This window comes from Paramormyrops kingsleyae, chromosome 8 (assembly GCF_048594095.1).
Source record: "Paramormyrops kingsleyae isolate MSU_618 chromosome 8, PKINGS_0.4, whole genome shotgun sequence".
NCBI lineage: Eukaryota > Metazoa > Chordata > Actinopteri > Osteoglossiformes > Mormyridae > Paramormyrops > Paramormyrops kingsleyae.
Window position 1 is genome coordinate 1,207,269 of NC_132804.1, and position 27,768 is coordinate 1,235,036.

Genomic DNA, 27,768 nt, shown 5'->3' on the forward strand with positions numbered 1-27,768 from the left:
AGTTCCTGCAGCTATCATAGAGTGTTTCTCAATTTCTTTTTAGCAAGGTTTCAGTGAATATCTTTGCAAGTTTTTTTGCCTTCGTGAGCTTAAATAAAATACCTCTGATTGAAACCGTGTCTTCACAATCTACCGTAAATTTATACTGTAAATCACATCTCATTGTCACATCTTGCAGAGTAAAAATTTACTGAAATTCAACCTTTCTCGCTTCAATCAAACACACACTACAACTGCAACTGTGCTAATTAAGAGAGAAAGGAAATCACTAAATGCCAGACTTACTCAGGAAGAGAGATGCACTGTACTTATGCATTTCTGCTGCTATTTTGCTATTGGTGTGCTGTAGTCCACATTAGTAACATATTCTCCATTATATGTTATTGTGAACATGCATGCCAATAACACACTAATTCATCAATAGTAACTTCTTGATCCCATATTCCACTGTCATACATTGGCCTTATTCATGCTTATTTCATGGTTGTTATGGAAATATTTAAATGAGGGCAATGCAACACATTCATGACAATCTCGTAAATGAGAGTAGGCAAGAAAGGGAACACAGAAATGGATTTTTAACAGATATTCAATTGAGAAACTGATATTGCAAGAAAACAGCAGACATACATTAAGTTGCATTATTATCGGCCAAATACTTTTCTCAGACATGGGGCACACCCTGGACGGGATGCCAGTCCATCACAGGACACGGGGCTGGGGTACACCCTGGACGGGGTGCCAGTCCATCACAGGGTACAGGGCTGGGGTACACCCTGGACGGGATGCCAGTCCATCACAGGGTACAGGGCTGGGGTACACCCTGGATGGGATTCCAGTCCATCACAGGGTACAGGGCTGGTGTACACACTGGATGGGATTTCAGTCCACTGCAGGGTACAGGCAGAGGACACCCTGGGCACGAGCTCCCCACTAAATCTAAAGTTGCTTGGGGTAGTGGTGGCCTAATGGTTAGGGAAACACATTTGTGATTGAAAGGTTGCTGGTTCCAATCCCTGACCAACAAGGAAACACCCACAAGCAGTACACCCCCCCCCCCCCCCCCCCCCGGCGTGGAATTAGCTGCCAACTGCTATGTCACATATTGGTTAAAGGCAGAGGACACATTATGTTGTGTGCTGTGCTGTGCTGTGTCAACAATGACAATTAATCACTTCCACCTCAAGCTCAATATAAACTGAGCAATCAGCGCTCATACGAGTTCAAGAAGCGCCTTCGAGTCCAGTCAGCAGTGTGTCTGGACTTGACCCATCATAAACACATTTTTTAAACCATATTCTGCACAAAGGACATCCTACTTTCATTGAAACCTTCAAGTAAACGTCAGTCTCCTTATTTATTTGTGCCTTTCATGCAAGATCGAATCAAGAAAACAATTTTTTAAGCATCACAAAACTGAATGCTGCAAACTGTATATTGAAATTGAATGTTTAATATAAATGTCTCATGTGGGTAACTGTAGCGATGTGCTTTAGTCAGACTCACATTCCTTCCATTTGCAGACAATTATTCTCATCTCTAAGTATAATTTTTTTTGGTATCACATTCTGTTTTTCAGAGTATTTCATTTGTTTGTGTACTGTGTTCTTTATAAACCGGTTTACACTACATTTACTGTGTTCTTTATAAACCGGTTTGCACTACATTTACTGTGTTCTTTATAAACCGGTTTGAACTACATTTACTGTGTTCTTTATATACCGGTTTACACTACATTTACTGTGTTCTTTATTAACCAGTTTGCACTACATTTACTGTGTTCTTTATAAACCGGTTTGCACTACATTTACTGTGTTCTTTATAAACCGGTTTGCACTACATTTACTGTGTTTTGCACTGTGTGTACAGTCATTGCACCTTGTCTGTTTGGTACTATATGTATGTTTGTCTGTGCACTATGTTCTTGCTGCAGTATGCACCTGAATTTGCCCCTGTGATCAATAAAGTTAATCTTAATCTTATTAGATTATTCCTTAGACCAAAATCCAGTGAACACAATGAAAAACAATAAGACAGAGTACAAATCTTGTGGAAGTACCATATGCATCCGGACATGAAGAGATAATATTCCTTTAACTTCTGACACAAACACCACATTCTCAGGTTGATAACTTAAAGTTCATTATTTGCAGTTTCACTGGAAACTGTAGTTTATGATAATTAGCAGGTTGTCCCTTCAGAATAATACACTCCAGACTGATAAGTGTAGAACACTTTTGAAGCGTTCTTTAATTTTTGAATCTTTCTTAAAATTTTGAAGCTTTCTTAAAATTTTCACCTCGACAACAAAAGAGTTTTTCCTGAGATATCCATTACAGCTTCATACAAGAACATCTTGACAACGTGAGTCACGTTCCAGTAAAAACATATATGGAAAACAACAACAAGTATGATAAACCACATTTGTTTTTGCAAGGTAACACTGCAAAATAATTGGAGCTGATGTCTCACACACCAGGAAGAAATGAAGCACACGGCAGTCTGTGTCTCTTGCATAAAAAGCATAGTCCGTTGTGAGGGTACAGTCATACAGTATGGTACTCCTGCATATCTCGATACATTGAACCTGAGCCTCAAACAAACCACACTGCGTTCCAGAGTCCACGTCGTTAGAATAAAACAAACAACTTACGGTGACATCCCGCTGCTTGCCGGAGAAGACAGCTTAATGACCGAGAACCATTAGCAATACATCCAGGTAATTAGCTAAACTAATTCATTATGCTTGCTGAAAATCAATGTGTTTAAGCGCCAGTTCATTCTCTTTAACTCAGGCTGCCTTTAAGACAAAAGGCTTAGTAAGCTTAGGCGCTGAGACCTTTGTGTCTTTTCACAGTCCAGTCACAAAAACCCCAGTTATGAGAACCCACATATTGCATTTCACATTGATGTTAAACAGAACCTACAATGCAATTGTCTTAGTTGAGAAAAATGAATGTGACTGGTTAAGGTTATAAAACGTATGTAAGGCCTGGACCTGCAGAGAACAATCAATCATTATTTACATTCTAGAAAAATATCTCCAAGACAAATCCTATTACTGCAAATGTTATGACATATAAAACTATAAATGGCGGAGCTGCCTGCACAATAACATATTATCACAAGCAAATTTAAAATATATTTTACTGCTGGGACTTGCACATAGACTGTATGTTCTGTTCTCCTCAGAGACTCATAAGAAACCTTGTATTGCCTTATGAGTATAACATGTTAGCTGTTCTGTACTGTCACACCTGTCCACCTATTGATTCAAATTACTGCAATAAACCTACGAAAACACTAAAAATACAAGATGTGTGCTTTTGATATGATTTATAATAACCTTATATAAAAGTAGAAAAGGCTGTAATACACAAGAGAAAATACCCTTCTATTCCTCTCCTTTTGTAATTGTCACACACTTATGTTTCAAGATGATGTTGAAATATGTATACAGACATTAAAAAAAGATGCACACTACCTCATCGTAGATGCTGTCGTTTCTTTGGAAATCCCCGGTCCGTCTTGGCAGCACATGCACATGGACGTGCTGGAAGAAAAGGGCGCAATCATTAAAAGAAGAGCAGCAGAGAACAGGGCACAATGAGTGCTATTCACACGTGGAAAAAATTATGTACATATTCCTGTAGTAATAGCGTCCTAAAACTATCACACCATTCTCCATGCTAAAGGTTTTGGAAACATGAAAATGTAGGAACTGTGTGCTGATCCTGAGAGTTCTGTTACTTCTGTGTTTATTATGTATGTCAAGAGTGAAAAAACAAACAAGATTAGGACATAATTCAGTGCGTCACAAAATGCACCTCTGAAATACATATACTGTTATTATTATTATTATTTTCTTTCAATTAAAGCTATACATAAACCCCTATAGTTACAGTTTCACGCATGAATCACCGACAGCTTCATTAGCATCATGAAATGGAAGGAAAAGTTTGTGATCAATGCATGGAAACAAAAGTGTCATTAAATATGACTTATGGCTTATGACTTATGGCTTAATTATTTGTAAACTCCTTCTAGCTCTAACATTGTTACCCTCAAAAACATTTCATAACATTGCAGTCAGCTATTGTAACTGACGTCGATGCTGAATGAGGCCACAGAAGGTCGGGTATCTTCTGTATGCAGAAACAACAGGCCGCGGAGAGAAAGGCCGCATTGCAACAGCGATTCATATTTCAAAATGCAACCACACAGCACACACTATATTCTTTCTGAGTACTTATTCTATTTAAAATGTCATAATTCAATATCTTTCCTTGTTTTTTTTTTTATTTCTTATCCTTCTTTAAAATGTTTACTTGAAAGTATGAGTTTTTATTCAAACATTTTTACAAATATAATTACTTGTATATGAAAAACAAAATATATATCATATATTTAAAAATAATTTGTACCATACATAAACTATATTGGTTTGAAACAATTTGCCTACAAGTAATCATTTTTTTGTATTAAATTAGATAATTATAATTTGCTAAGCATCCAGTCATATAATTTAGGCAAGCAAATTCTTTGGATCTGCAGATTTATTTTATCTCTGTCTTAGTAACTTGATAACAATATGGCAGCTCACATCTGCCAGCTGTCAGACTCTAATGCATGCAGTTAATGTACGACATACAGAAAACACCTTCTGGTTACTAATATTGAACCAACATAATAATTATATGCACCAAATATTTCAGCACGCCTGTGCATTATGATAAACAACTGGGTTGCATATATGGTTACTATCAAACTGTTTTTTCTTTTACTTTATCACATTTGCATGAAAAAGTGTGAAATATATACAGTATATCTGATATGGGACAATATATGCAGACAAAAGAACTTTTTTTTTAATTTAATAAAATAAATGGGAGTACCTGATCAGAAATGGAATTTCGGATAACCGGCAAAGAAAACTGAAATAGCATCTTTTAGAATGACAGAATGAATCTGAAAGCATTAAAGAAAATGTATAATTGCCTGTATTAAGTTAGGTAAGAAATGTTCTAGTCTCTTCCAAACTATATCATCATTAAAACCAGATCTTAAATCGACATAAGAAATTCAAAAATATATGTATAAATATATACAGATTAAATGCTTATGGCTTGTTAGCACTATGGATCTATGTAATAATATAAAACAATTTTTAAATTGTTTCAAATAAGATCTTCTTCATTAGAGTTGAGTCAGTATAATGAAGTGTTTCGCATAATACATGCATTATTAAATTTGCCCACCACTAGAACACATACGAGAAACACACAGCTCGTTCATCAAGGCGAAAATAGCAGCTGCACACATGAAGGTGACAGAGTTAATTCCAAGGAACTTTAAAAGTAAGCTTAGAGACAATCAGTCTTTATGTAAAGGTCATTTTTCTTTATGCGGGACACCAGACCGGCTTGCAGGGTGCATTTGGAATGTTGATTCTGGTCCTTTTGGCTTCTGGCTCTGCTCTTTGAGGTTATCATGAAGATTTGTAGATGTGTTTGGGGAAGAACTGTAAGGGCTACAAATGGTATAATAGAGGTTGCACCAGATATAGAGCGAACTAGACAGAGGCGCTCCTGTGCTGGGCTGCCATCCTTTGTCTCAAAGGCACTTCTGACCTAGAGGAACAGAACAACATAATAGGGGTGACGGCAGAATGAATGTCCGCATCAGGGCACAGCTAAGCTCTCAGGGGAGAGCCGCAATACAGAGAAGCTGAGCCACTGTGATGTCAACATGCGGATGCTGGACCTGTCACTCAGGCATCACAATACAATCATTTCAGTTACTCAGCTAGTCACAAACACTGCAGGCCAGTTAGACACATCAGAAGACAGACAATGTTCACAGGTGTTTTCAGTGATTGGATGGAGATCCCTTAGACAGTGAAATAACACCATCTACAAAAAATGCAAAAAACTGAGTATGCGATTTAAAAAAAGTGTTGTGCACTGTAAAATATTTTATTGGTGAATCAATATTAGCATATGCACACAAATAAAACTGAGACAAGAGGAGGAGGGAGGGTTATTTCAGAGCATGTAGATGCAGCTGCAATTACCTTCCAATATCATGTAATTTATTGTCTGTGAAAAACAAATCAAAAGTGCAAATATAAGTATCCTCTGTATCAGAACAGAAAAGCTGCTGGCTTTCATGCATGTCAGCAGTCTTGGGAATAGCTGACCAGACGCTATATGAGTTTCACAATTATCACATGCTAATGGCTGCTGCTCTTCAGAGCTCGACTTAGGCTCCCTTCTTCAAATGCATAGGCGATCACTGCTTTTTCCGTTTCGCAGACATACCTATCTTTCAAGAGTTATCCGTTTTTGATTTAGAGAAATTGCATTTCATGCAAAATAAATGTGATCACTAAGCGCACAAGGCAGCAATAGGAGGCTGAGAGAATCAGACATGCAGGTTTTGTTTGTCTCTCTCTCAATTGTTTACAAAGATCAGCAACAAACTGATTTGCAAAGAGACCTTTTAATTGATACTAATTGTATAATTAGGCACGTGCTCATCCCGATTATCAAATGATTGCCAAATGGGGACGACCAATAGGGGCACCTTGAGGACAACTGCTGAATGCATCTTGACAATCAGATGATGAAAACGTAATATTCCATTATCAGATAAAAACATATTCCGTGAATGACGCAGTAAGATGACGCAGTTACCCCAGGTTATGTATCGCCTTTCAAAATGAATTAAAAATATATTCTCATTGGACCATATAAACCAAATATCAGTGTACACTGGATATGTGCAGATGTATAAAATATCTTGCAGGAAACAAGGATATTGTAGCTGAACCACTTTGAGCCACTTTGAGTAATCGGATTCAGATTTGACAACAAAGATCTGTTCTAGACGACTTAATGGTCCAGACTTTAATGTATCTCCCTCTGTGCAGGTTCCACATAATAAGGGTTAGATTGACATTAACAATCATTTAGCCACAAAACATTGTGTTTAAGAAAATAAACTGTTTCAAGTATATTAAACCATCTGTATTTAATATTAATTAACTCCCTGCAGGGGTAAGAACAGGTCATGAGTGAAGTCCCACAATATGCATTTAGGTAAGCCAAGGGTCATTATATTATTTTACTCAAAAAAATGCAATTTTTAGCTTTCCGTGAGAAGAATATTTGTTCAACTGAAAATGGGGCGCCTATAAAAAAAAATAAGATATACGTGCAGTTTTTTCAGACTTAATTAAAACAGATGCCTATTAATTAGTTCCTGACTAGACAAATGAGAAAAATGGTTACACTGCTATTTATATTGTTTAGGGTAAATCTAGTAAGACAGGTAGACAAATGTATTTTGTCATGAACAGCTGTGTTCCTATTAAGACAAGAGTAAAAACACCCGGAACTGCGCACTGCAGCTACTAATTAACGCAGCACCAATCATTCCCAGGGTCCTTTGCGTCTTCAGCAAAGCAGTCTCTTAAACGGGAAAGTGAGATTCATTGAGAGATTTGTCTTGCTTTATATTTTGATAGGGCCATTTATATCTTGTTGCTTAACATATGGTCTTTTTTCTCGCTGAAAAGGAAGAGAATAGCCCAGAATCTGCATGTTTACAGTGAATCTCCGGAAGTCTGTGGCAACGCAAGTGGCTGTTTAGTAAAACAGGAGAGCGCTGAGGCTTTCCCAGCCAAGCTGGGATGTCCTTATTGCTAGTGTTTTTGGTATAAAAGCTGTTGTTCAGGAAAATATGAAAACTTGCACTATCACCCTCACAATGCTTGAGCATAGAGTTTTTTGAGGTTCTTGTCGAGGGTTTTTGCTTCAGGAACTCCGCTTTCTTTCCATAATGTAAAGACATGCGCTCTGACTGTCGGTGTGAGTGTGCGTGCCCCGTGAAGAGCATGCCAGCCAGGAGGCAAGCCTGCCTCCGACCCTAAACTTCCTGGGATGAGCTCCAACAACATCCCCATGACATTATCCAGTAGAAGTGGCTGTTGGACGAATGGATGGTTATTTTAGAAGCAACTGTTTTAAAGTCAAACAATAAGCTTCAAATCTGAGAAATTATGACATATGTTTTTATGATAATTTTTGTCTTCTGTGTGGTTCAAAAACTTACCAAGCTTACAAAATGCTAGTCACACATGCCTGCCATTTCATCCATTTAAACAAAACAAATTAATTTGGCCAGCATATGCAAAGATTAGTATTTAGGCCCTGAGACTTTGCTGTGTAAGAGCAGTGGCATTACAAGGTGCAGCAAAGTGAAGGTTTTTATTGTTATTATTATTACAGAAGTGGCCAAAAAAGAATGATAGAAGATTGTTTTTCACAAAGTTTGCTTCTTATGTGTTTGTAGATCATTTTGTCAGATGTTTATGTGGTATACTGAAGTATAATTGCAAGCATTTCATAAGTGTCAAAGGCTTTTATTGACAATTACATAAAATTTATGCAGAGAGTCAATATTTGCAGTATTGGCCCTTCTTTTCAAGACCTCTGCAATTCGCCCTGGCATGCTGTCAATCAACTTCTGGGCCAAATCCTGACTGATTGCAGCCCATTCTTGCATAATCAATGTTTACAGTTTGTCTGAATTTGTGGGGTTTTGTTTGTCCACCTTGTCTGCCTGGTCCACAAGTTCTGAATGGGATTAAGGTCTGGGGAATTTCCCGGCCATGGACCCAAAATGTCGATGTTTTGTTCCTCGAGCCACTTAGTTATCACTTTTGCCTTATGACATGGTTCTCCATCATGCTGGAAAATCATTGTTCATCACCAACCTGTTCTTGGATGGTTGGGAGAAGTCGCTCTTGGAGGATGTTTTGGTACCATTCTTTATTTTATTTCTTTATTCTGTGTTCTTAGGCAAAATTGTGAGTGAGCCCACTCCCTTGGTTGAGAAGCAACCCCACACATGAATGGTCTCAGGATGCTTTACTGTTGGCATGACACAGGACTCATGGTAGTGCTCACCTTTTCTTCTCCTGACAATTTATTTTCCAGATGCCCCAAACAATGGAAAAGGGGATTCATAAGAGAAAATGAAACCCAGACCTCACCAGTCCAATCCCTGTACCTTTTTCAGAATATCGGTCTGTCCCTGATGTCTTTCTTGGAGAGAGAAGTGGCTTCTTTGCTGCCCTTCTTGACACCAGGCCATCATCCAAAAGTCTTTGCCTCACTGTGCGTGCAGATGCACTCACACCTGCCTGCCGCCAATCCTGAGGGAGCTCTGCACTGATGGTGCCCCAATCTTGCAGCTGAATCAACTTTAGGAGACGGTCCTGGTGCTTGCTGGACTTTCTTGGCCGCCCTGAAGCCTCCTTCACAGCAACTGAACCTCTCTCTTTGAAGTTCTTGATGATCTGATAAATGGTTGATTTAGGTGCAATCTTACTAGCAGCAATAACCTTGCCTGTGAAGCTCTTTTTGTGCAAAGCAGTGAAGACTGCACGTGTTTCATTGCAGGTAACCATGGTTAACAGAGGAAGAACAATGATTTCAAGCACCACCCTCTTTTAAAGCATCCAGTCTACTATTCTAACTCAATCAGCATGACAGAGTGACCTCCAGCCTTGTCCTCATCAACACTCACACCTGTGTTAACATGAGAACCACTGAAATGATGTCAGCAGGTCCCTTTGTGGCCGGGCTAAAATGCAGTGGAAACGGGTTTTTTGGTATTAAGTTCATTTTCATGGCAAAGAGGGACTTTGCAATTAATTGCAATTCATCTGATCACTCTTCATAACATTCTGGAGTATATGCAAATTGGCATCAAAAACTGAGGCAGCAGACTTTGTGAAAATTAATATTTGTGTGACTCAAAACTTTTGGCCATTGCTATATAATTACGATTGTTTTCACATTATTATTTATGCAAAATCAAAGTTCCACTTTGAGCCACTCAAGAAAATGTGGGGGTGAGAGCATGGAATGAGAGAGGAATGGTCCTTTTACCCCCCCAAAGGTGCAGAAGTTTGCTGTATTTTCTGGTCATGTCTCTGCATTCAGTTTTCATTCAGCAATAAGCCATGCATTTGAGCCACCCCCACTTGGCAAAGTTAATGACACCCCCCGTGGCACAAGAATACAGGGAGAATAGTATCGGCCATTAGTGGGTTGCCCACCATACGGGTATTCACTGTTGAATAGCTTCAGTTCCGCTCGACCAAAACGGCGGGGACCTATAAATTTATATCACCACTAGCACATACCACTGCGCAATCATGAATATCTCCCTTTCCACACACACCTGTTACCAAGAATAACTAGTGCAAACTCCCCCTTCCCAAAAACACCATCTCAGGTAGAGAACATGAAAATGTTTTACTTTCAATTCCCATCCCCATTTCCCTGGCTCTTCACATCCACCTCTAAGCAATCAAAAAAAACCAAGGCACATTTAAACAATATGTACATTTACCCGCATGTTCTCCCTCAAAAACCCCACAAAAAAACAGGCAATCTGGATCCACTGATGGGCCAACATGGGACATCTGATATGGGACACCCGAAGATGCATTTTTCCACATCGCAGGAACTTCGGATTCTGGTTGCTTGATGAGGGACAAGGCATCGGCATCTACATTCAACCTGCCTGAAACCAAACTGAAGTCATATGTTGATAGTGCTACCAACCATCTGTGCCCTTCCACGTCCAGCGTAATCTTAGTCAAAAGATATTTAAGCGGATTGTCAGTGTGAACGTCGAATTACATACAAGTAATCATGTAGGTTGTCTACAACCCATTTTAACACAAGTAATTCCAACTTATGTGTTGGGTAATTTCTCTCAGAAGGGGACAAACTTCTGCTCACAAAAGCCACGGGTCTCAAGCCAATTCTTTGTTCTTGGTAGAGGACTCCCCCAAGTTCCTCTCTGCTTACATCCACATGCAATACGTAGGGGAGCCATGGATCAGCAAAAGTTAACATGGGCGCTGCAGTAAGGCTTGCCTTTAAAGCTTTGAAGGCCTGCTGACAACTGTCATTCCAGCAGGATCCAAATGGCTCTGTGGGTGTGTAGTGCCTCTGACTATCATGCGCAGCACCTTTAAGTTTATCCAAATGTTGCCTTAAATCCTCAAGATCTGCAGGTGCAAGCCTACAGGATTATTCATGGAAAGGTGTGTTCAAGTGATCCATATAGAGTGTTGTGTATTCTTTGAACATCTAACATCAAACTTGCTGATGGAAAATACCTCTTTCCTTTCCATAATTCTGACAATTAACCTCTGCTTCCACTCTTCAGATACTGGTGAATCACCAAAATTAAATGATGATGGTGAAATATCACGCGGGGATACAGACCCTCCTGTTGCATCATCTCATAAGCCCCTTTCATGAAATGTTAAACATTCAAGCACTGTGAGAAGTCCTCACCTACGTTTTCCCTACAAATCTCCATCAGTCTTCTCACTATGGAAGTGTTTGTCCCTACCATGAGTGAAACATCCCCATGCTGGTCAGGGTCTGGACACACTAACACAAGAGCTTTAACCATCTCAGCCACCCCTGCCACTGATCCAGGAAACTCAAGCCTTAAAGTCAAGTAACCATCATAAGGATATTGTGTAGTGCCCAGCCCCCATATCTGCAAATTCTCTAGAGGAGTCAGCGGCAAATGCTTTAAGTACCTCTTGTAAAAAGATCTGTACAGCAAGGTAATCTGAGATCTGCTGTCTAATAAAGCCTTTCCATATATATCTTCAATCTGTACACCCACAACAGTGCTAGGTCCTATACGAACTTCAGGTATATCAGCCAATCTCAGCTTGATTTGATCATTCCTTGTAGAGTCCAGTCACCGGGACATCAGGCCTGTAGGATCACACATGCACATATCACAGGGCCTAAATTCCAGGTGGCCTGAGACAAGGCCGAGCCTGGTACGAGAGGCACCAAAGGGGGGTTACACACACAAACACACACACACAGATAACCAGGGAGGCTAGCACTCCAACTTTTATTGCCCAAAGATTTAGGGACCTACAGACAAGCAGAGTGGACTTCACGGACAGGGGTCCCTCGACTTGGCACACAACCCCCTCCCCATACATTCTGCCTTACATTTCACTCACCCAACAGACGAACACCCTAAAGGAAATTTCATTTAAGTTTGGCTTTTGTATACCCTGTATATTGATTTACTCACGACTACTAGTCTCAATATACAGATACGTTATGTTTGTATGTGTGCTAACTTTTAGAGAGTCTTCTGTGTTAGAAACCCCCCCTTCTCTTCCAACATTCCTTTGTGGTCCTTATCTGATCTTGGTGGACAGTCACCAAGTTTCTTTGTTTCTACCATGCTATGTTAAAAGAACTGAATTAAGGTGTATCTTATCCATTCTGGAGAAGATGAATTGGCACAAGCCACACCAAACAAAATATGTTGTTTCCAGATGTGCAACTTATATTGATATTACCACAAACTAACGGCCACGCCTATCTATGGATAAGATGTGCTGTTTGTAATAGGAATATTCGATGTAATATCCGCACAAAGTGTAACATCTGTTGAGGTGCAACCCAAAACCCCTGTATCCTATACTGATATGAATCAGTCACATAGATACAATAATTAATTGTTTAATCAATTAATGCAGATGGTATGAGGTATGTACCTGTGAAGCTGGTATGGCATGTTTGGTATCAAACTGATTGTTAATCACCCCTGATTCCAAATCTGGTCAGTGATTACCATAAAAGTGGATGTATCAAAAGTTATAACAGCTTAATGAAAATCATCAGTAAAGGTAGAATCTGGCGGGCCATAAATCCCAAAAGGACTGATACAGACCCCCTTCCGAAAGCCCGCCAAATGGATGGCCAGCCATTGGGCCAGGAGTCGAATTCCTGGTCATCCCTATTCATGGACTTTACAGCATAAAAATCCTGGCACCTCAGAACAAAGGCGAGCAGAACAACCGCCAACCAGAGCAGAACAACCGCCAGCCGGCGCAGAGAAAACCATCCGCCCGAAGGAGAACATCAGCCCGGGAGAAGAGAAACCCACAAGAAGCCCTCCGGTGAAGGCCCAGCTGAACAGAGAACAGCACCCAAGACAAAGCTTCACCAGGAGAGAGAATCTAAAGGGACTCCACTCCACTGCTCCAAACGCCGCGCCTTCCTGAGTGCCATCAGCTCAGCAGCTCTGCCATCAACTGCCAAGACCCCCCCCCCCCCCTCACTCTTCAACCAAGTAAACCAACTTCCTTTCATTCTAACAACTTTAGCTGTTCTGTTAACCTGCTATAAGACTTTAGGGTCGTGTTTCCACAAACTGTGCTTGCTTTGCAGAACAGTATTTCCCATTTCAGGTTACTCATTTAAATCCGGTCATTGCATTTTCATAATTACATTGTTTGTTTTATTCCGTTATTTCGTGTTTGTTGTTTGTGTTAGGTGTAATGTCTGTCTTATGTCAGTTGTAGTGTTAGCTAGGAATAAATGCATGTCTTTTACACAACTTTAGCCTCCGTCATTGTGTGTCTCATAATAAGTTCCTGCCATTGTGCGATCTTGCTACACGCTCTGAACCTCAAACTCGCCTGAAACATCGCGAGACTCTCTCTCATTGGCCGTGAGGGGAGCTTCGCTACCAATCGTGTACATTACCTGGTGATGCAGCTCGCTGGACGAGCCTTCTAACCCAGGTTACTAAGCGATACTGGTAATTAGTGAATCCCATTTAAGTCTCACATTAACAGACTCACAGGGATACCGCAATTGAGTTTGGAGGAGCCGACCATTCGGCATAACAATTGATTAATAATCAGCATTAAATAATAATTAATTAAACTTTAATTAATTCAAACATATTGGTGGAGAATATAAAAATTTATTTGAGCTAATAATTCCTACAGGCATTTCCCTCACTGAGCCCCTGGCCAGTTTCCTGCCAGCTTCTGCCTCTTAGTGAGATTCTGCTTGACCATCCTAAGATTCATCACATGACAAAATTCCCATCCCCGATTCCATGGCCCTTCACATCCACTTCTAAGCAATCTAAAAAAAAACAAGGCACATTTAAACAATATGTACATTTATCCACAATTTTCTCCCTCATGGAGAAACCCCAGAAAAAAAACACAGGAAACTGATTACCAAATTAAAAGAAATGAAACACCTGGGTTTTGTGCTGAGAGAATCACACCCTTTATGCCGGTTAGTCAGTGCATGCTGGAGCTCTTATTGGGCAAAAAAAATCAAACATCTCAAACAATCTGGTTCATCAACATCTCACTCATAGAAAGGAAAACATTTAAAAAACACACATGGGTGCATCTCTCATAATACGAACGTTACCCCACAATATTAACACCATTAATTCCCCACTTTTCCCAGTAACATTAGCGCCCATTTCTATAGGGCGCCACACACTGCATGCTGGGAAGGTCTGAATCTGACAAGGATAAAGCAATGTTTTTGGCCACCTGCAGGAAAATAAGTGAGATTAGACTACAGCAGATGAGAGAGGACGCTGAGTAGAGTCTGCATGTTTCTCTGGGATTATAGAGCTCTTCCAACATCATGCTTGTCTCTACAGACAAAGTTCTCTGTCTGGAAGTAGAGGTCGTCATGCAAAGCAGTTTTCACACACATTGATGGACTTGATGGAAAACATCCAGCTATATAACTCAATAATGCCATTTCAGATCCTCAGCTCAGAGAAAATGTAAAAACGCGCCAGGAGTTAAAAAGATCAGGGCAGCAGAATGGAGAGCCATCCTTACTGGATAACAGCGAAGAGACAATCATTCGGGTCAAGGAGGGTTAGCCCATCAGGAGGAATCAAATGGATTCCGTCAGGAGGAATCAAATGGCCATTCTCACAGGTATAGCGGAATCCAAGGCACCCCCTGCATCAATGCGAAATGGTGGCACTCAAGAGTCTGGTTCTGAAACAGCAGCCCTAATAATTAGGTGTTATCACCATACCAACATTTCTGTTTAGATATTGATACTAAGTCATGATTTTCAATTTTGATCATTTTCTATATTTCTCTTTAAAAAGACACTCTCAAATGTAATATATAAGCATGTTAGTCAAAAAAGCAGGTCGATCATAATTTTTTTCTTTAATAATGTCAGTTGTTTGAGTCAGAGTCGGGATGAATAAATTGGCAAGCTTGGGTCGCTTGTGAAATGGACCCGTGCGTCATGATAGAGCAGGTGTCCCCAGCTATTTTTGCTTAACGGTGAAACCAAGCCAAAGTCCACTGCATCCAAAAGGAGGGGGCAGTGTGTCCCAGTCACTGGTGCTCAAAGACTTATAGCGGTGCGGGGGCGAAACTCTTGGCAGCATTCCAGAAAATTAACTAAAGTCTACACTAAAAATATTTTGAACTACATAATTATATCCATATTTGGTCATCCTGGTCATTGTAGTAGCCATTCCTCGGAATGAATATTAAAATAACAAGCTAATGCAAAAATCTTGATATTACATTTTTTAAGGAATCAAAAAGAGACAAATTCTTGTCTCAAATACTTGTGCAATGGTCAATAAAGGATTACACTTAAAATCTTCTCTTTGACTAAACAGAAGAAAAAAAATGAAAGCTTATAAAATATAAACCAAATTGTTTCATACCTACATAACAGTATCCAAAGGAAATACCATTGCTTTATTTTTCTGCTAATTTCTAAGTGATTTCTGGATATACAATAAATTTCTCCTCCTAAACATCTGTTTGAAGCTATCGATAACTTACCTACATAAGGTTAGTAGATTTTTACGCTGTAAATATGAAACAGAAATAAACATTCGTATATAATGCTTCCTTGTTGTTAGATACACTTAATGAAATCAGCGCTTAATCTACTTTTAGTGTTTCTGACTACTGAGATTTTTTTTGCAAGCAAATGACCTTCTTAAAGCAATCATTTTGGAATTATTTAACTTACTACGTTCCTCCAAATATATGTTGCAAAATAGTTGATAATAGTATGGAATGCATTTGCTGAAAATTAGATATTTGATGTAAAGCGCTAACCTTTGCACTAGATATAATATAATTATATTGTATAATTCACATAAATGATGCAACTTGACCTCAAAATCGACGTCTGTTTATTTTTCAGTGAGTACCCCTTCAACTGGGTAAATTCAGTTGCGCATATTACCTGCACAATCTAATCAAATTCAGTCAGACTGGGCGGAGTACATCCCAATGTAGCAACACTGAACCCACTGACCGCATCATTGATTTAGCTGTGCGAGTTGCCCTGTCCTTTCTTTTACGAAGATGACAGGAGGAGCAAAGTTGTGATGCAAAATTTAAAAAGTACAATATGAATATGAATATTTTGCGAAAAATTACGTTTTCTGAGAAGGGCATGTGTTTACATTTCACAAGAAGGACGGGGGCTGCTGCCCCCCAGCCCCCATGCTATGCACTCCAGTAGTCCTGACACAAACTTAACCAATCAAGGGTAATTGACTGTGGGTAAGAATCCAACTGTTTCGCTTTGAACATGGACTGGAGCCAGTTGGTGACCACTGCTGTAGACTATGTATGAAAACGAAAATTGCTGCTGCTGCTGCTGGATTTTTTCACTACTGGGTTACCGTGCAACCCTACTAGTAATATTTAATTACATATAACTCATGTGTGCCCGGTGTTGCTGCAGGAAGGATGAGGATGATTGCTAGGCCTGGTAGGTTGAGATGGGTTAGGGCTAATACTAACTAGTCAGAATAAGTCACTCCAACACTGAATGACATGGTTATACGGGGCAGACATGAAGGGTAGCGCTCAGGGCACCGCTGCCATCTGCGTGGGATGGCTGCATTCTTGAAAATAAGACAATAAAAATGAGGACAGCAGTACCAGTGCAAGGTTATGCCTACTTTTAATATTAGTATCAGTTTTGCAGGTGTGTGGGAGGAGGCAGTGGGGGCTTATTTTATTTTGTCAGAGGAACACGGGGGTCAGGCACAGACCAACAGCACTGCGGCCTTAGGCTGCCCAAAGAGAGGGGTAAAGAAAAACAAACACATCTGGTTTTTTTTTTTTTTGCAATAAATTTTAAGACCCGAGTCTCACCTTTAAAGGGGCATTTACAGAAAAGTGTCAGAAATAACTGCTGTCACGGCAGTTTACAGTATGGATTAGATCAACAATAACCTCGTTAGCCATCTGCAGGCAGCTATGGAAGGAGCCACTGAAAAGTGACAGGCTTCAAAATGTGCTTTTTTTAATATAACAATGTCATTTATAATACTTTTCTAAACCGTTTTTGTAATCTGTGCAATCTGTGACTGTGTCTAGCTACATATAATAGGTGACGTATTTCACAAGGCAAAAGGACAATAAGCCACTGCCACATTTTATAATATAGTTTTGTCAAACATTAGCCTAGCTGGCTGTTTCAGTTTGTGCTGGACATTGTTCATTTGGTATTGCTTACTTTTTTGGTACTGAATGGGAATTTCCTGTGTTGCACACGAAGAACAATATATTTCATGTATAACAAAAGAAGAAAATAAAATCATCATAACAAAATCTTCAGTGTGGTGCACTGACTGATGTATCATGCGAAGAGAAAAGAACACCGGGAGTTATCCAAGCATATTTATGTTATGTTTAGGCTATTTTGAAACAATGCTATTACATTACTAATACAGCCTAACTTCACCTGTCAAAAGTTCGTACTATATGTTAATGCCTATTCAAGAAGATAAAGTCACAGTGTACACTAGTTGGGAACCAGTTCAGGTAAGTGAAAATAAAAAATGCCTTTACTAAACGAGTAAGGAAGAAGTCTTAGTATTTGGTGAATACCCCGTCATTACAATGTCTCAAGGCAGCACTAAACTAAGTGCTAATATCCAAACAAGCAAGCTCACACAGTCCATATATAGAAGCTAAAATTATAATGGCTTTACATTGTATGAACTATGCATTTGCCAGCACTTCTCATTTGTTACAGGATCGTTTCCAGATCGGACTCTTCACTACGTTCACCCTAGAAATCGTACCTCTTTCCAACCATTAGTGGAAACTAAACAATCCTGCAAAGAGCTTTTTTCCGCACCACTTTAATTGGGTGGGAGCCGATACTATACTCATTGTCCCGTGGGCTTTGGTCTTGTTTTGCAGTTTCAATGTGTCATCATTAGTAAAACTGGTTTCTTGCCCCATTATGGTAGCCCGATATCATGCGAGGCATGCAGCTTAAGTCTGCCGCGAGTGGACAGGGTTGCGTATCGGTGAACCGAAGGTTACTGAGCGTCATCTTAATGCCGCACTAATGAGTGAGCAGAGGCCCACAGGATCCGGCTGCTGACGGTGAATGGTAATGCGGTGCCGGCGCTGGGGTGAGCCGTCAGGGCAATCGCAGAGACTCAAGCCTCACAAGCTCTGATCAAATTGATACTCAGACTGTGCCTCTCTCCCCACCCTCTGCAGTCACCCCACGGCAAATAGCCGGCCATTTTTAATCTCTGGCCACCTTAGAAAAGAAGCCCCCCTTATTGTTATCAGATCAGCCCAGCCCTTCTAAATCATCTTTTCAGACCGTCCTTGTCCTGCTTCTCTTAGAATTGCTTCAGAGGCACCTACTATAAATCCTTCATAGCTCTGGGATCAGGATCTATTCCTGTCAGTCCTGTACCACAGCAAAGTTAAACAACAAAGACAACAACCCCTTTACTTGACCTATTTCCTGACAGGGGTTTACAGTTCTTTGAGCCTGGTTGGCATCACAGCTACATAAATCCTTGAAAGGCAGCACTGAGTGGCAGAGCAGTGCTGGGTTCTTGAGTATTCGAGCATCTCTCTGTCAGCGCCCAGTGTCTGTGTGTATCATAGAGATCTCAATGTTACACACTTAGGCTAGAGAAGGGTAATGATACAGGAATATTTTAAATAGCATCTCATCTTCCAGTGAAAATGAAAATCTTTTCTCATCCCAAGGCTTTTCGCTGAAATAGCCTATAAAACAGTGTTTTCCAAAACAATTTTTTCCCGTTTTTCATTTACCCTTTTCATACTTAAGTATGATTAAGTGAGTTGTAATAATTTAACCACAGATATACTGTAAAAGCATCTCTATAATGTTTCAAGCTTCTGTGCATCTATGTAGTATAGTGTCTTAATATTTTTATACATAGAACTCCAAACCTCAACTCCCTGTTTGCATTGTGCATCATGCAGGATGAGGATTCTGCCACAGAAATGACAAATGATAATAACAGAAATAATAATCTCTCTTGTTTTCCCCCCTTGATATTTTAAAAACCGAAACTTAATACCGCCACAAGCGCTACCTGTGATTCTCCTTCTGCGTTGTAAGGCCCTCGGGCTAAGAACTGGCAAAGCGGCCTTTATAGACTGTTCAGCACTTATTCAATCACAGAGCCATTTCCTTCCTGTGCACACGCCACTTGATTGCAATAAGCTACTTGACAAATGGTGGTGCTGGAAGCCTGTAGCAGGTGCACTATATGCAGCAGATAATCTGTTTTCATAAAGTTCTGAGTAGAATTCTTGTTTGGAGTAACTCCATGTTGGAAATTAGTGTGGAGATTCCGCAGCGCAGTTAAGAAACAACTCCTCCGTTTAGCAGAAAATGTGCAGGATTCAGATATGTTGCTCACAGTGGTGTTACCTCTCCCCTTTAAGAATAAAAATATAAACATTCAAACTTCCAAGTGCTAATCCTGGTCAGGATCATGGGGGCCTGGTGCCTGTCCCAGTTCAGCAGAGGACTCAGGCCTGGGGGGGCACCCTGCATGGGATGCAAGCTGTAAACATATAAAACATATTCATGCATTTTTCAAAAAAGATGCAATGGATTATAAGAAATAAGAGTGTAATTAATTTCCTTAGCTGAGGCTGTTGTGGGGCACACTCGAGAGCACATCAAATCTGGCACTAGAGCATCATAACTGCAGGATTTTGCAGCCATTTATTATTCATGTTGGTTATTTTATAGTTGATTTAAAAACTGGTCAGGCAAGATGGCAAGCAGGCCAAAGGCGGATTGAAATGTTGATGCGTCAGAAGCAGACAGGGAGCCGAGTGGCGGCAAACCTCTCAGAGCGCCGTCGACTAAACCATAATTAATACAAACGATGGAAACAAAGTCAGGCAAGAAGAATGAAACCCCCTGTTTCACAGAAGTAAAAAAAAAAAGAAAAACATTTAATACATTGTCTTGTGCTAAGATGTAATTCTGGAATTGCCATTAGCCAAATCTCTACAAGGCTGCTTTTCTCGGTTAGAGCGATTTAATGTTCTCTGCATGCTGTGAGAGGCTAATGAACATGAAAAAAGACGAAACAAAAACAACTGAAATCAACATCTTCCCAAACCCCCTGTTACGTGATGGTGAGTTTTAATGGCATTTTGTTTGTTTCGGAGGGGAATGGTATTTGCAGAACCAACAATCGATATGAAGTGATATTAAGAAACACAGCGGCCGTGGGCGGAGCCACGGGCCATGAAGCGCGGTCCGATCTGACTGTGGGGAAATGCGCTCCATTTCATCGAATGACACATTTCCATCATTTTCTCCCCAGCAGACTGTGTGCCATCAAAGAGGTGGGTGTAGTCAAAGAAATCAGATTCATATTCATTTCAAGGTTAATACAACTGATCTGGGGAGGCACATACAAAACGCAGTTAGCAAATATTTCAGCAATGAATGGACGCATTTAAAACAGATTCTATTGTAGGCTTGCACATAATAAGGTGAAGTTGGCATAGATTCAGCTGTTATTGAAAAGAGTTTGAAACGGTTTTGAAAGATAACCTTTACATTTAAAGTGCATTCAAAATATGCGGTGACAGAAGGCTTTGATTCGCCTCTGCTCTCGGGCCCCTGCCACTTGGAGCCCGTTTGGGAACCGCCAAGGATTTGGCATTTGTCAGGGAGAATGTAATTAGCATCTATCGCAAACTTCCATCTCAATAATAAATCAAAAGTGGCAAGAGCTCCATCAAGGGTAAAGGGGAAAGCAAAAGTGGCACAGATTACGGGTTTCACTCACGCCGTCATCATTAAGAATTCGTTGCACCAAGAGAAGGAGACGCTGCATGTAACGTGCCCCGCTGTCTTCCCGTAAAGGCCACGGGAGGCTTTATGGAGGAGACGCAGCATGTAACGTGCCCCGCTGTCTTCCCGTAAAGGCCACGGGAGGCTTTATGGAGGAGACGCAGCATGTAACGTGCCCCGCTGTCTTCCCGTAAAGGCCACGGGAGGCTTTATGGAGGAGACGCTGCATGTAACGTGCCCCGCTGTCTTCCCGTAAAGGCCACGGGAGGCTTTATGGAGGAGACGCTGCATGTAACGTGCCCCGCTGTCTTCCCGTAAAGGCCACGGGAGGCTTTATGGAGGAGACGCAGCATGTAACGTGCCCCGCTGTCTTCCCGTAAAGGCCACGGGAGGCTTTATGGAGGAGACGCTGCATGTAACGTGCCCCGCTGTCTTCCCGTAAAGGCCACGGGAGGCTTTATGGAGGAGACGCAGCATGTAACGTGCCCCGCTGTCTTCCCGTAAAGGCCACGGGAGGCTTTATGGAGGAGACGCTGCATGTAACGTGCCCCGCTGTCTTCCCGTAAAGGCCACGGGAGGCTTTATGGAGGAGACGCAGCATGTAACGTGCCCCGCTGTCTTCCCGTAAAGGCCACGGGAGGCTTTATGGAGGAGACGCTGCATGTAACGTGCCCCGCTGTCTTCCCGTAAAGGCCACGGGAGGCTTTATGGAGGAGACGCTGCATGTAACGTGCCCCGCTGTCTTCCCGTAAAGGCCACGGGAGGCTTTATGGAGGAGACGCAGCATGTAACGTGCCCCGCTGTCTTCCCGTAAAGGCCACGGGAGGCTTTATGGAGGAGACGCTGCATGTAACGTGCCCCGCTGTCTTCCCGTAAAGGCCACGGGAGGCTTTATGGAGAAGGAGACGCTGCATGTAACGTGCCCCGCTGTCTTCCCGTAAAGGCCACGGGAGGCTTTATGGAGAAGGAGACGCTGCATGTAACGTGCCCCGCTGTCTTCCCGTAAAGGCCACGGGAGGCTTTATGGAGGAGACGCAGCATGTAACGTGCCCCGCTGTCTTCCCGTAAAGGCCACGGGAGGCTTTATGGAGAAGGAGACGCTGCATGTAACGTGCCCCGCTGTCTTCCCGTAAAGGCCACGGGAGGCTTTATGGAGAAGGAGACGCTGCATGTAACGTGCCCCGCTGTCTTCCCGTAAAGGCCACGGGAGGCTTTATGGAGAAGGAGACGCTGCATGTAACGTGCCCCGCTGTCTTCCCGTAAAGGCCACGGGAGGCTTTATGGAGAAGGAGACGCTGCATGTAACGTGCCCCGCTGTCTTCCCGTAAAGGCCACGGGAGGCTTTATGGAGAAGGAGACGCTGCATGTAACGTGCCCCACGCTATTACCGTAAAGGCCATGGGAGGCTTGGGAGGAGAAAGTACCAAAAGTACGTTACTCAAGGTGTTAGTTTTCCACTGCCGTAAAAACTGGTACTGGAGCCGAATGACATCACAACATGAGGCAGAGTATTTTGTACTGAATTTGAAAAATGGCTGTAGTATATTATAGGGCCGGACAACATGCGATATTAATACCAACATCGCATGTTATGCACATGAAGTTCTTACATCCAGTCAGCTAGATATGATCAGGGTTTTTCATACTTTCCATTCTGTACGGACATTACAGTGCGGGGAGTTTAAGTCTCACTGAAACATTTTAAACTAATAGAAAAGGAAGCCTTAGCTAGCTTTGTCACTTTAATTATTATTGCTTTTATAGATTATCTTATATATGTTTAGCAATCAGTTTAAAGTTTACATCCATTGCTTTTGCATGAGTGTTGCATGCGTTCTCAGAGACAATCATAATCATTCATCCTCACTGTTTAAATCACTCCTAGACAGATTTGAGAGAAATTTATGAACTCCCTTTTGCTTTATAAATAACCCAATATTTTTTTTACAACAAAATCACATCGCTATTTTTACAACAAAATAAAGCTATATGCATGCTGTCCTAGTACATTAAGCAAAACACTTTTTCTTACAAAATTCTTGTCATGCCATCCTGATCTTTTCGTTGTATCTGTTCTTCCGACCGGATCACAATTATTATTTTTATTTTATTCTCTTACTTTGTTTATCGTTGTTTTCTTAGTTTGCAACTGTTTTCAAGAAGACACTGGTATTGCATTTCAGTGGCAAGCTATTTGCATAACTAATTAACAAAGGAAGCATTTCGAGTCCCATCCCAAAGTCTCAAAGTACCAAAGAAGTAGCCCAGCTGATTTGGCACTTTTGGTACTGGACCTTTTGGTTCTGGACCTTTTGGTTCTGGATCTTTTGGTACTGGTACTCAACCAAAAGTCAATGGAAAAGGGAAAGTACCAAAAGTACCGTAACCAAACCTACAGTACTTGGTGGAAAAGCGCCCTTACGCACTGCCTGGTATAATTGACTCCTAATGTAATAATAATCTACTGGCTTTTCACTTTAATGGTGGATTTTCAGTGATTAGATGTTTTTGGCAGTGGGTTCATCACATGGGAATCATGTTACGATTCGGAAGAGGCCATTTGCCCTTGCATGAAGACGATCTAAGGTATCATGAATTAAAATTCAGCGAGGCTAGTGTAATATGTTAAAATCTTTGAAGCTTTTCAAATTCCTTAGAGGTGGCTGAGGCATGTATATATCCTGGGTTTATTAAATAGATCATATTAAATAAATATTAAAGAAATACACAGGGACTGTTTTGTAGATAAATATTCAGTTATATTAACAAACCTCTTTGCGTGTTTGAATTGTCAGGCTGTTGGTCTGTTGCAGTTGATGGTCAAAGGCCCCTTTAATATACATTTGAAAATATTCAACATACAAAAAATAACCTGCGATATACGGGCTGAGCTGCTGATCTGCAAGAAAAACTAAGTAGGAAATATCAATAAGCTTTCAGTATTCTACATATACACTATATGGACAAAGGTATTGGCACACCTCTTAATTACTGAATTCAGGTCTTTCATTCAGACTCATTGCCACAGGTGTATAAAATCTAGCACCTAGCCATGCAGTCAAAAAATGGGTGAAAAAATTGGTCATTCTGAGGAGATCAGTGAATTCTTGCATGGTACTATCATAGGATACCACCTTTGCAAGTCAATTCATGAAATTTCTTCCCTGCTAGGTATCCCACAGTCAACTATAAGTGGTATTATTGTAAAGTGGAAGTGTTTAAGAACAAAAGAGACTCAGCCACGAAGTGATATGCCACGTAAAGTAACAGAGCGGGGTGGCAGAGTGCATAAAAGTCACCAAAGTTCTGTTGACTCAATAACTGCAGAGTTCCAAACTTCCTCTGGCATTAATCCCAGCACAAAAACTGTACGCAGGGAGCATCATGGAATGAGTTTCCATGGCCGAGCAGCTGCATGTAAACCTCACATCACCAAGTGCAATGCCAAACGTTGGCTAGAGGGGTGTAAAGCACGCCGCCACTGGAACCTGGCAGTCATTAGCCGGGAACATACAACAATAACGGGGCACAATATTCCCGTGGAAATGTGGTGAGTGTTACCCCAAGGCTTAGGATGCAAAATAATAAGCTCTGGTTAAAATCGCATGATCACAGTATCGTTTGTCGTCAAAAGCAGGGGTGCTGAGCATTAATTAAACATTAGCCATACATTTGTTTCAGTTGCTTGGTGAGAGAGCGCTTTCTGAATCTGATTCCATGTGGCGCACTTTTAACTGTTAATCGGCAACTTAGATCCTTTAACAATAGCGTAGATTGAAAATCCCTGGTTACGGGGTTAAATCAGAATCAGAGAGGTACAGAGTAGGCATTAAAGGTGAAAACATGACTTTAAGTGCATAACTGACCTTTTATTACACAGTTCATTTTTATTATTAAAATTTATTCAATTTTGGGACAGTAAGAAAATAAGGTTAATGTTCAAGGAGGAAAAACTGTGCTCTAGCAAGGAGTAATTTGTACATAAAGAGGTGGAGCTGCATTTCGGCAAAGTGCGAATTGGACATAAGGAGGCAGCGAGGTGTGATGTGGCATAAAGAGGTAAAGTTGCGCTCTAGCAATATGCACTTTGGACATAAGGAGGCAGAGCTGAGCTCCGATAAGCTGCAATTTGGACATAAGGAGGCAGAGCTGAGCTCCGATAAGGTGTAATTTGGACATAAGGAGGCAGAGCTGAGCTCCGATAAGGTGCAATTTGGACATAAGGAGGCAGAGCTGAGCTCTGATAAGGTGCAATTTGGACATAAGGAGGCAGAGCTGAGCTCCGATAAGGTGCAATTTGGACATAAGGAGGCAGAGCTGAGCTCCGATAAGGTGCAATTTGGACATAAGGAGGCAGAGCTGAACTCTGATAAGGTGCAATTTGGACATAAGGAGGCAGAGTTGAGCTCCACCAAAGTGCAATTTGGACATAAGGAGGCAGAGTTGAGCTCCACCAAAGTGCAATTTGGACATTAGGAGGCAGAGCTGAGCTCCGATAAGGTGTAATTTGGACATAAGGAGGCAGAGCTGAGCTCCGATAAGGTGCAATTTGGACATAAGGAGGCAGAGCTGAGCTCCGATAAGGTGCAATTTGGACATAAGGAGGCAGAGCTGAACTCTGATAAGGTGCAATTTGGACATAAGGAGGCAGAGTTGAGCTCCACCAAAGTGCAATTTGGACATAAGGAGGCAGAGTTGAGCTCCACCAAAGTGCAATTTGGACATTAGGAGGCAGAGCTGAGCTCCGATAAGGTGTAATTTGGACATAAGGAGGCAGAGCTGAGCTCCGATAAGGTGCAATTTGGACATAAGGAGGCAGAGCTGAGCTCCGATAAGGTGCAATTTGGACATAAGGAGGCAGAGCTGAACTCTGATAAGGTGCAATTTGGACATAAGGAGGCAGAGTTGAGCTCCACCAAAGTGCAATTTGGACATTAGGAGGCAGAGCTGAGCTCCGATAAGGTGCAATTTGGACATAAGGAGGCAGAGTTGAGCTCCACCAAAGTGCAATTTGGACATTAGGAGGCAGAGCTGAGCTCCGATAAGGTGTAATTTAGACATAAGGAGGCAGAGCTGAGCTCCGATAAGGTGCAATTTGGACATAAGGAGGCAGAGCTGAGCTCCACCAAAGTGCAATTTAGACATAAGGAGGCAGAGCTGAGCTCCACCAAAGTGCAATTTAGACATAAGGAGGCAGAGCTGAGCTCCTTTGGACTCCATTGTCTGTATTTTAAATGATGGTTCTTAGTCCCTCTTTTAAAGGTCAGTTATGTATTTTTACTTGTACTTTTAGTATCATGCATCTTTTTGAGGAAGATTTCAGTCTCTATTTCAAATGGAGAAAAAGCAAGATGGTTTGCAGCCTGTCAGTTTCAGAGAGCCTGTTCTACCTTGGTAGAAAGGTGCATTTAATACTGCAATGCATTAACAAATCAAAACCAATATTCAGTCATTAAGGTTTGCAATCAGGCAATTAGCATAAAAGGTATAATAAGTTGAAAGGCCATTACAAATACTTTACTGGACTTTCAAAGTCCTTTTTGGGAAGCAAATTATAATTAAAATTACAATAAGTGCTGCCTGTTGGCTGCCTTTATATCTCCACCCCACAGAGGAAATCTTAAAATCCTGCAAGAAATGTATCATTCAGATTATTTTAGCTACCTGCAAAAAATAATGGGCCTACTGTAAATCTATGCTTCTTTGCAATATGTTCCAGCACAGTTTACATATATATCAGCATTTACCTGTCGTTATCTGTTAATACTTTATAAAGTGGTTTAAAGATGCTTTTATTTCTGTCCCCAGTACACCTTTTCCTACATCACATCAATGAAAGACTCATGGTAGAGCCCATCCACAGTGGTTATAACACATGGTCAATAAGAAAATGCATATTATGAAGACTGTAAAGCATCCATTTGCATTTTAAATTCAAGCAAAAATTCAAGCAACAGTCATTGGCTGACAATAGCTTTTTGGTGGGAACAACAGTTACTCGAATTATGACTTTGCTACACAGTTCTTTTTTAACAGCTCCTGGACTGAGTCATCTCACAAAAAAGTCAGTGTCTTACATTACAAGTCAATCACTTGAAAAAATGTGATTCAGAGAGAGCTAAGGGCAAGATCCCTTGACATAACCCTCATTACATTCACTGTATCGCCTGAAAGTCTACTGCCCTGGCATTTCCCACAAGCGTAGACCAAGCCATCTGAAACCAGTATGTTAATAATTTACACGTCCTGAGAGTTTAGGAGCCACGAATGAAATGTGATTATTATTTAATATGATATGACTGTCACAAAGACTTCATAATATATTTAAAAGAAGAGAATTTTTAAGTTCTCACCTTTACTGTTTGTCCGGCTTCAGGACCATCCTGACGGGAAACAAAAAGAGATAATTAGCCACTGCTGGGAATTTAGGAATATATTGTTTAACATTGAAAGAGAATTTCAATTTTAGATGGATCGCAGCACTTCTTGAAGTGAATCTCAATTTTGAAGTTGGGTGATTCTGGTCTAAATCTGTGTGCCGCAGCTGAATTCTCAACTCGCTTAAAGTTAATAAGAATTGACAGATGGAAAACGCTGGAACTGATTACCATCCTTACTTCATATCGCATTTAAATGACAACAGAGGATTAGGCAAACAGATTCTTCATTATTGACATGCATGATTACCTTGATAGATCAAGAAACAACAAAACCGGAAAAAAAATGCAGCAGTTTATAGCTTTTCTTAAAAACGGGG

At 40.9% G+C, this 27,768-nt stretch overlaps 1 protein-coding gene across 3 annotated transcripts in view; it reads right to left on the reverse strand.

Annotated features, from left to right (window-relative positions):
• Nucleotides 1-27,768, reverse strand: part of LOC111834568 (fragile histidine triad diadenosine triphosphatase) — a 237,073-nt gene that overhangs the window by 36,053 nt on the left and 173,252 nt on the right. For all 3 annotated transcript variants that reach the window (XM_023794006.2, XM_023794007.2, XM_023794004.2), the window contains 2 exons: nucleotides 27,365-27,394; nucleotides 3,485-3,553 (listed from right to left, as the gene is read on the reverse strand). In XM_023794006.2, the coding sequence (XP_023649774.2) occupies nucleotides 3,485-3,553; nucleotides 27,365-27,394 (99 nt within the window). The remainder of the gene's footprint in view (nucleotides 1-3,484; nucleotides 3,554-27,364; nucleotides 27,395-27,768) is intronic.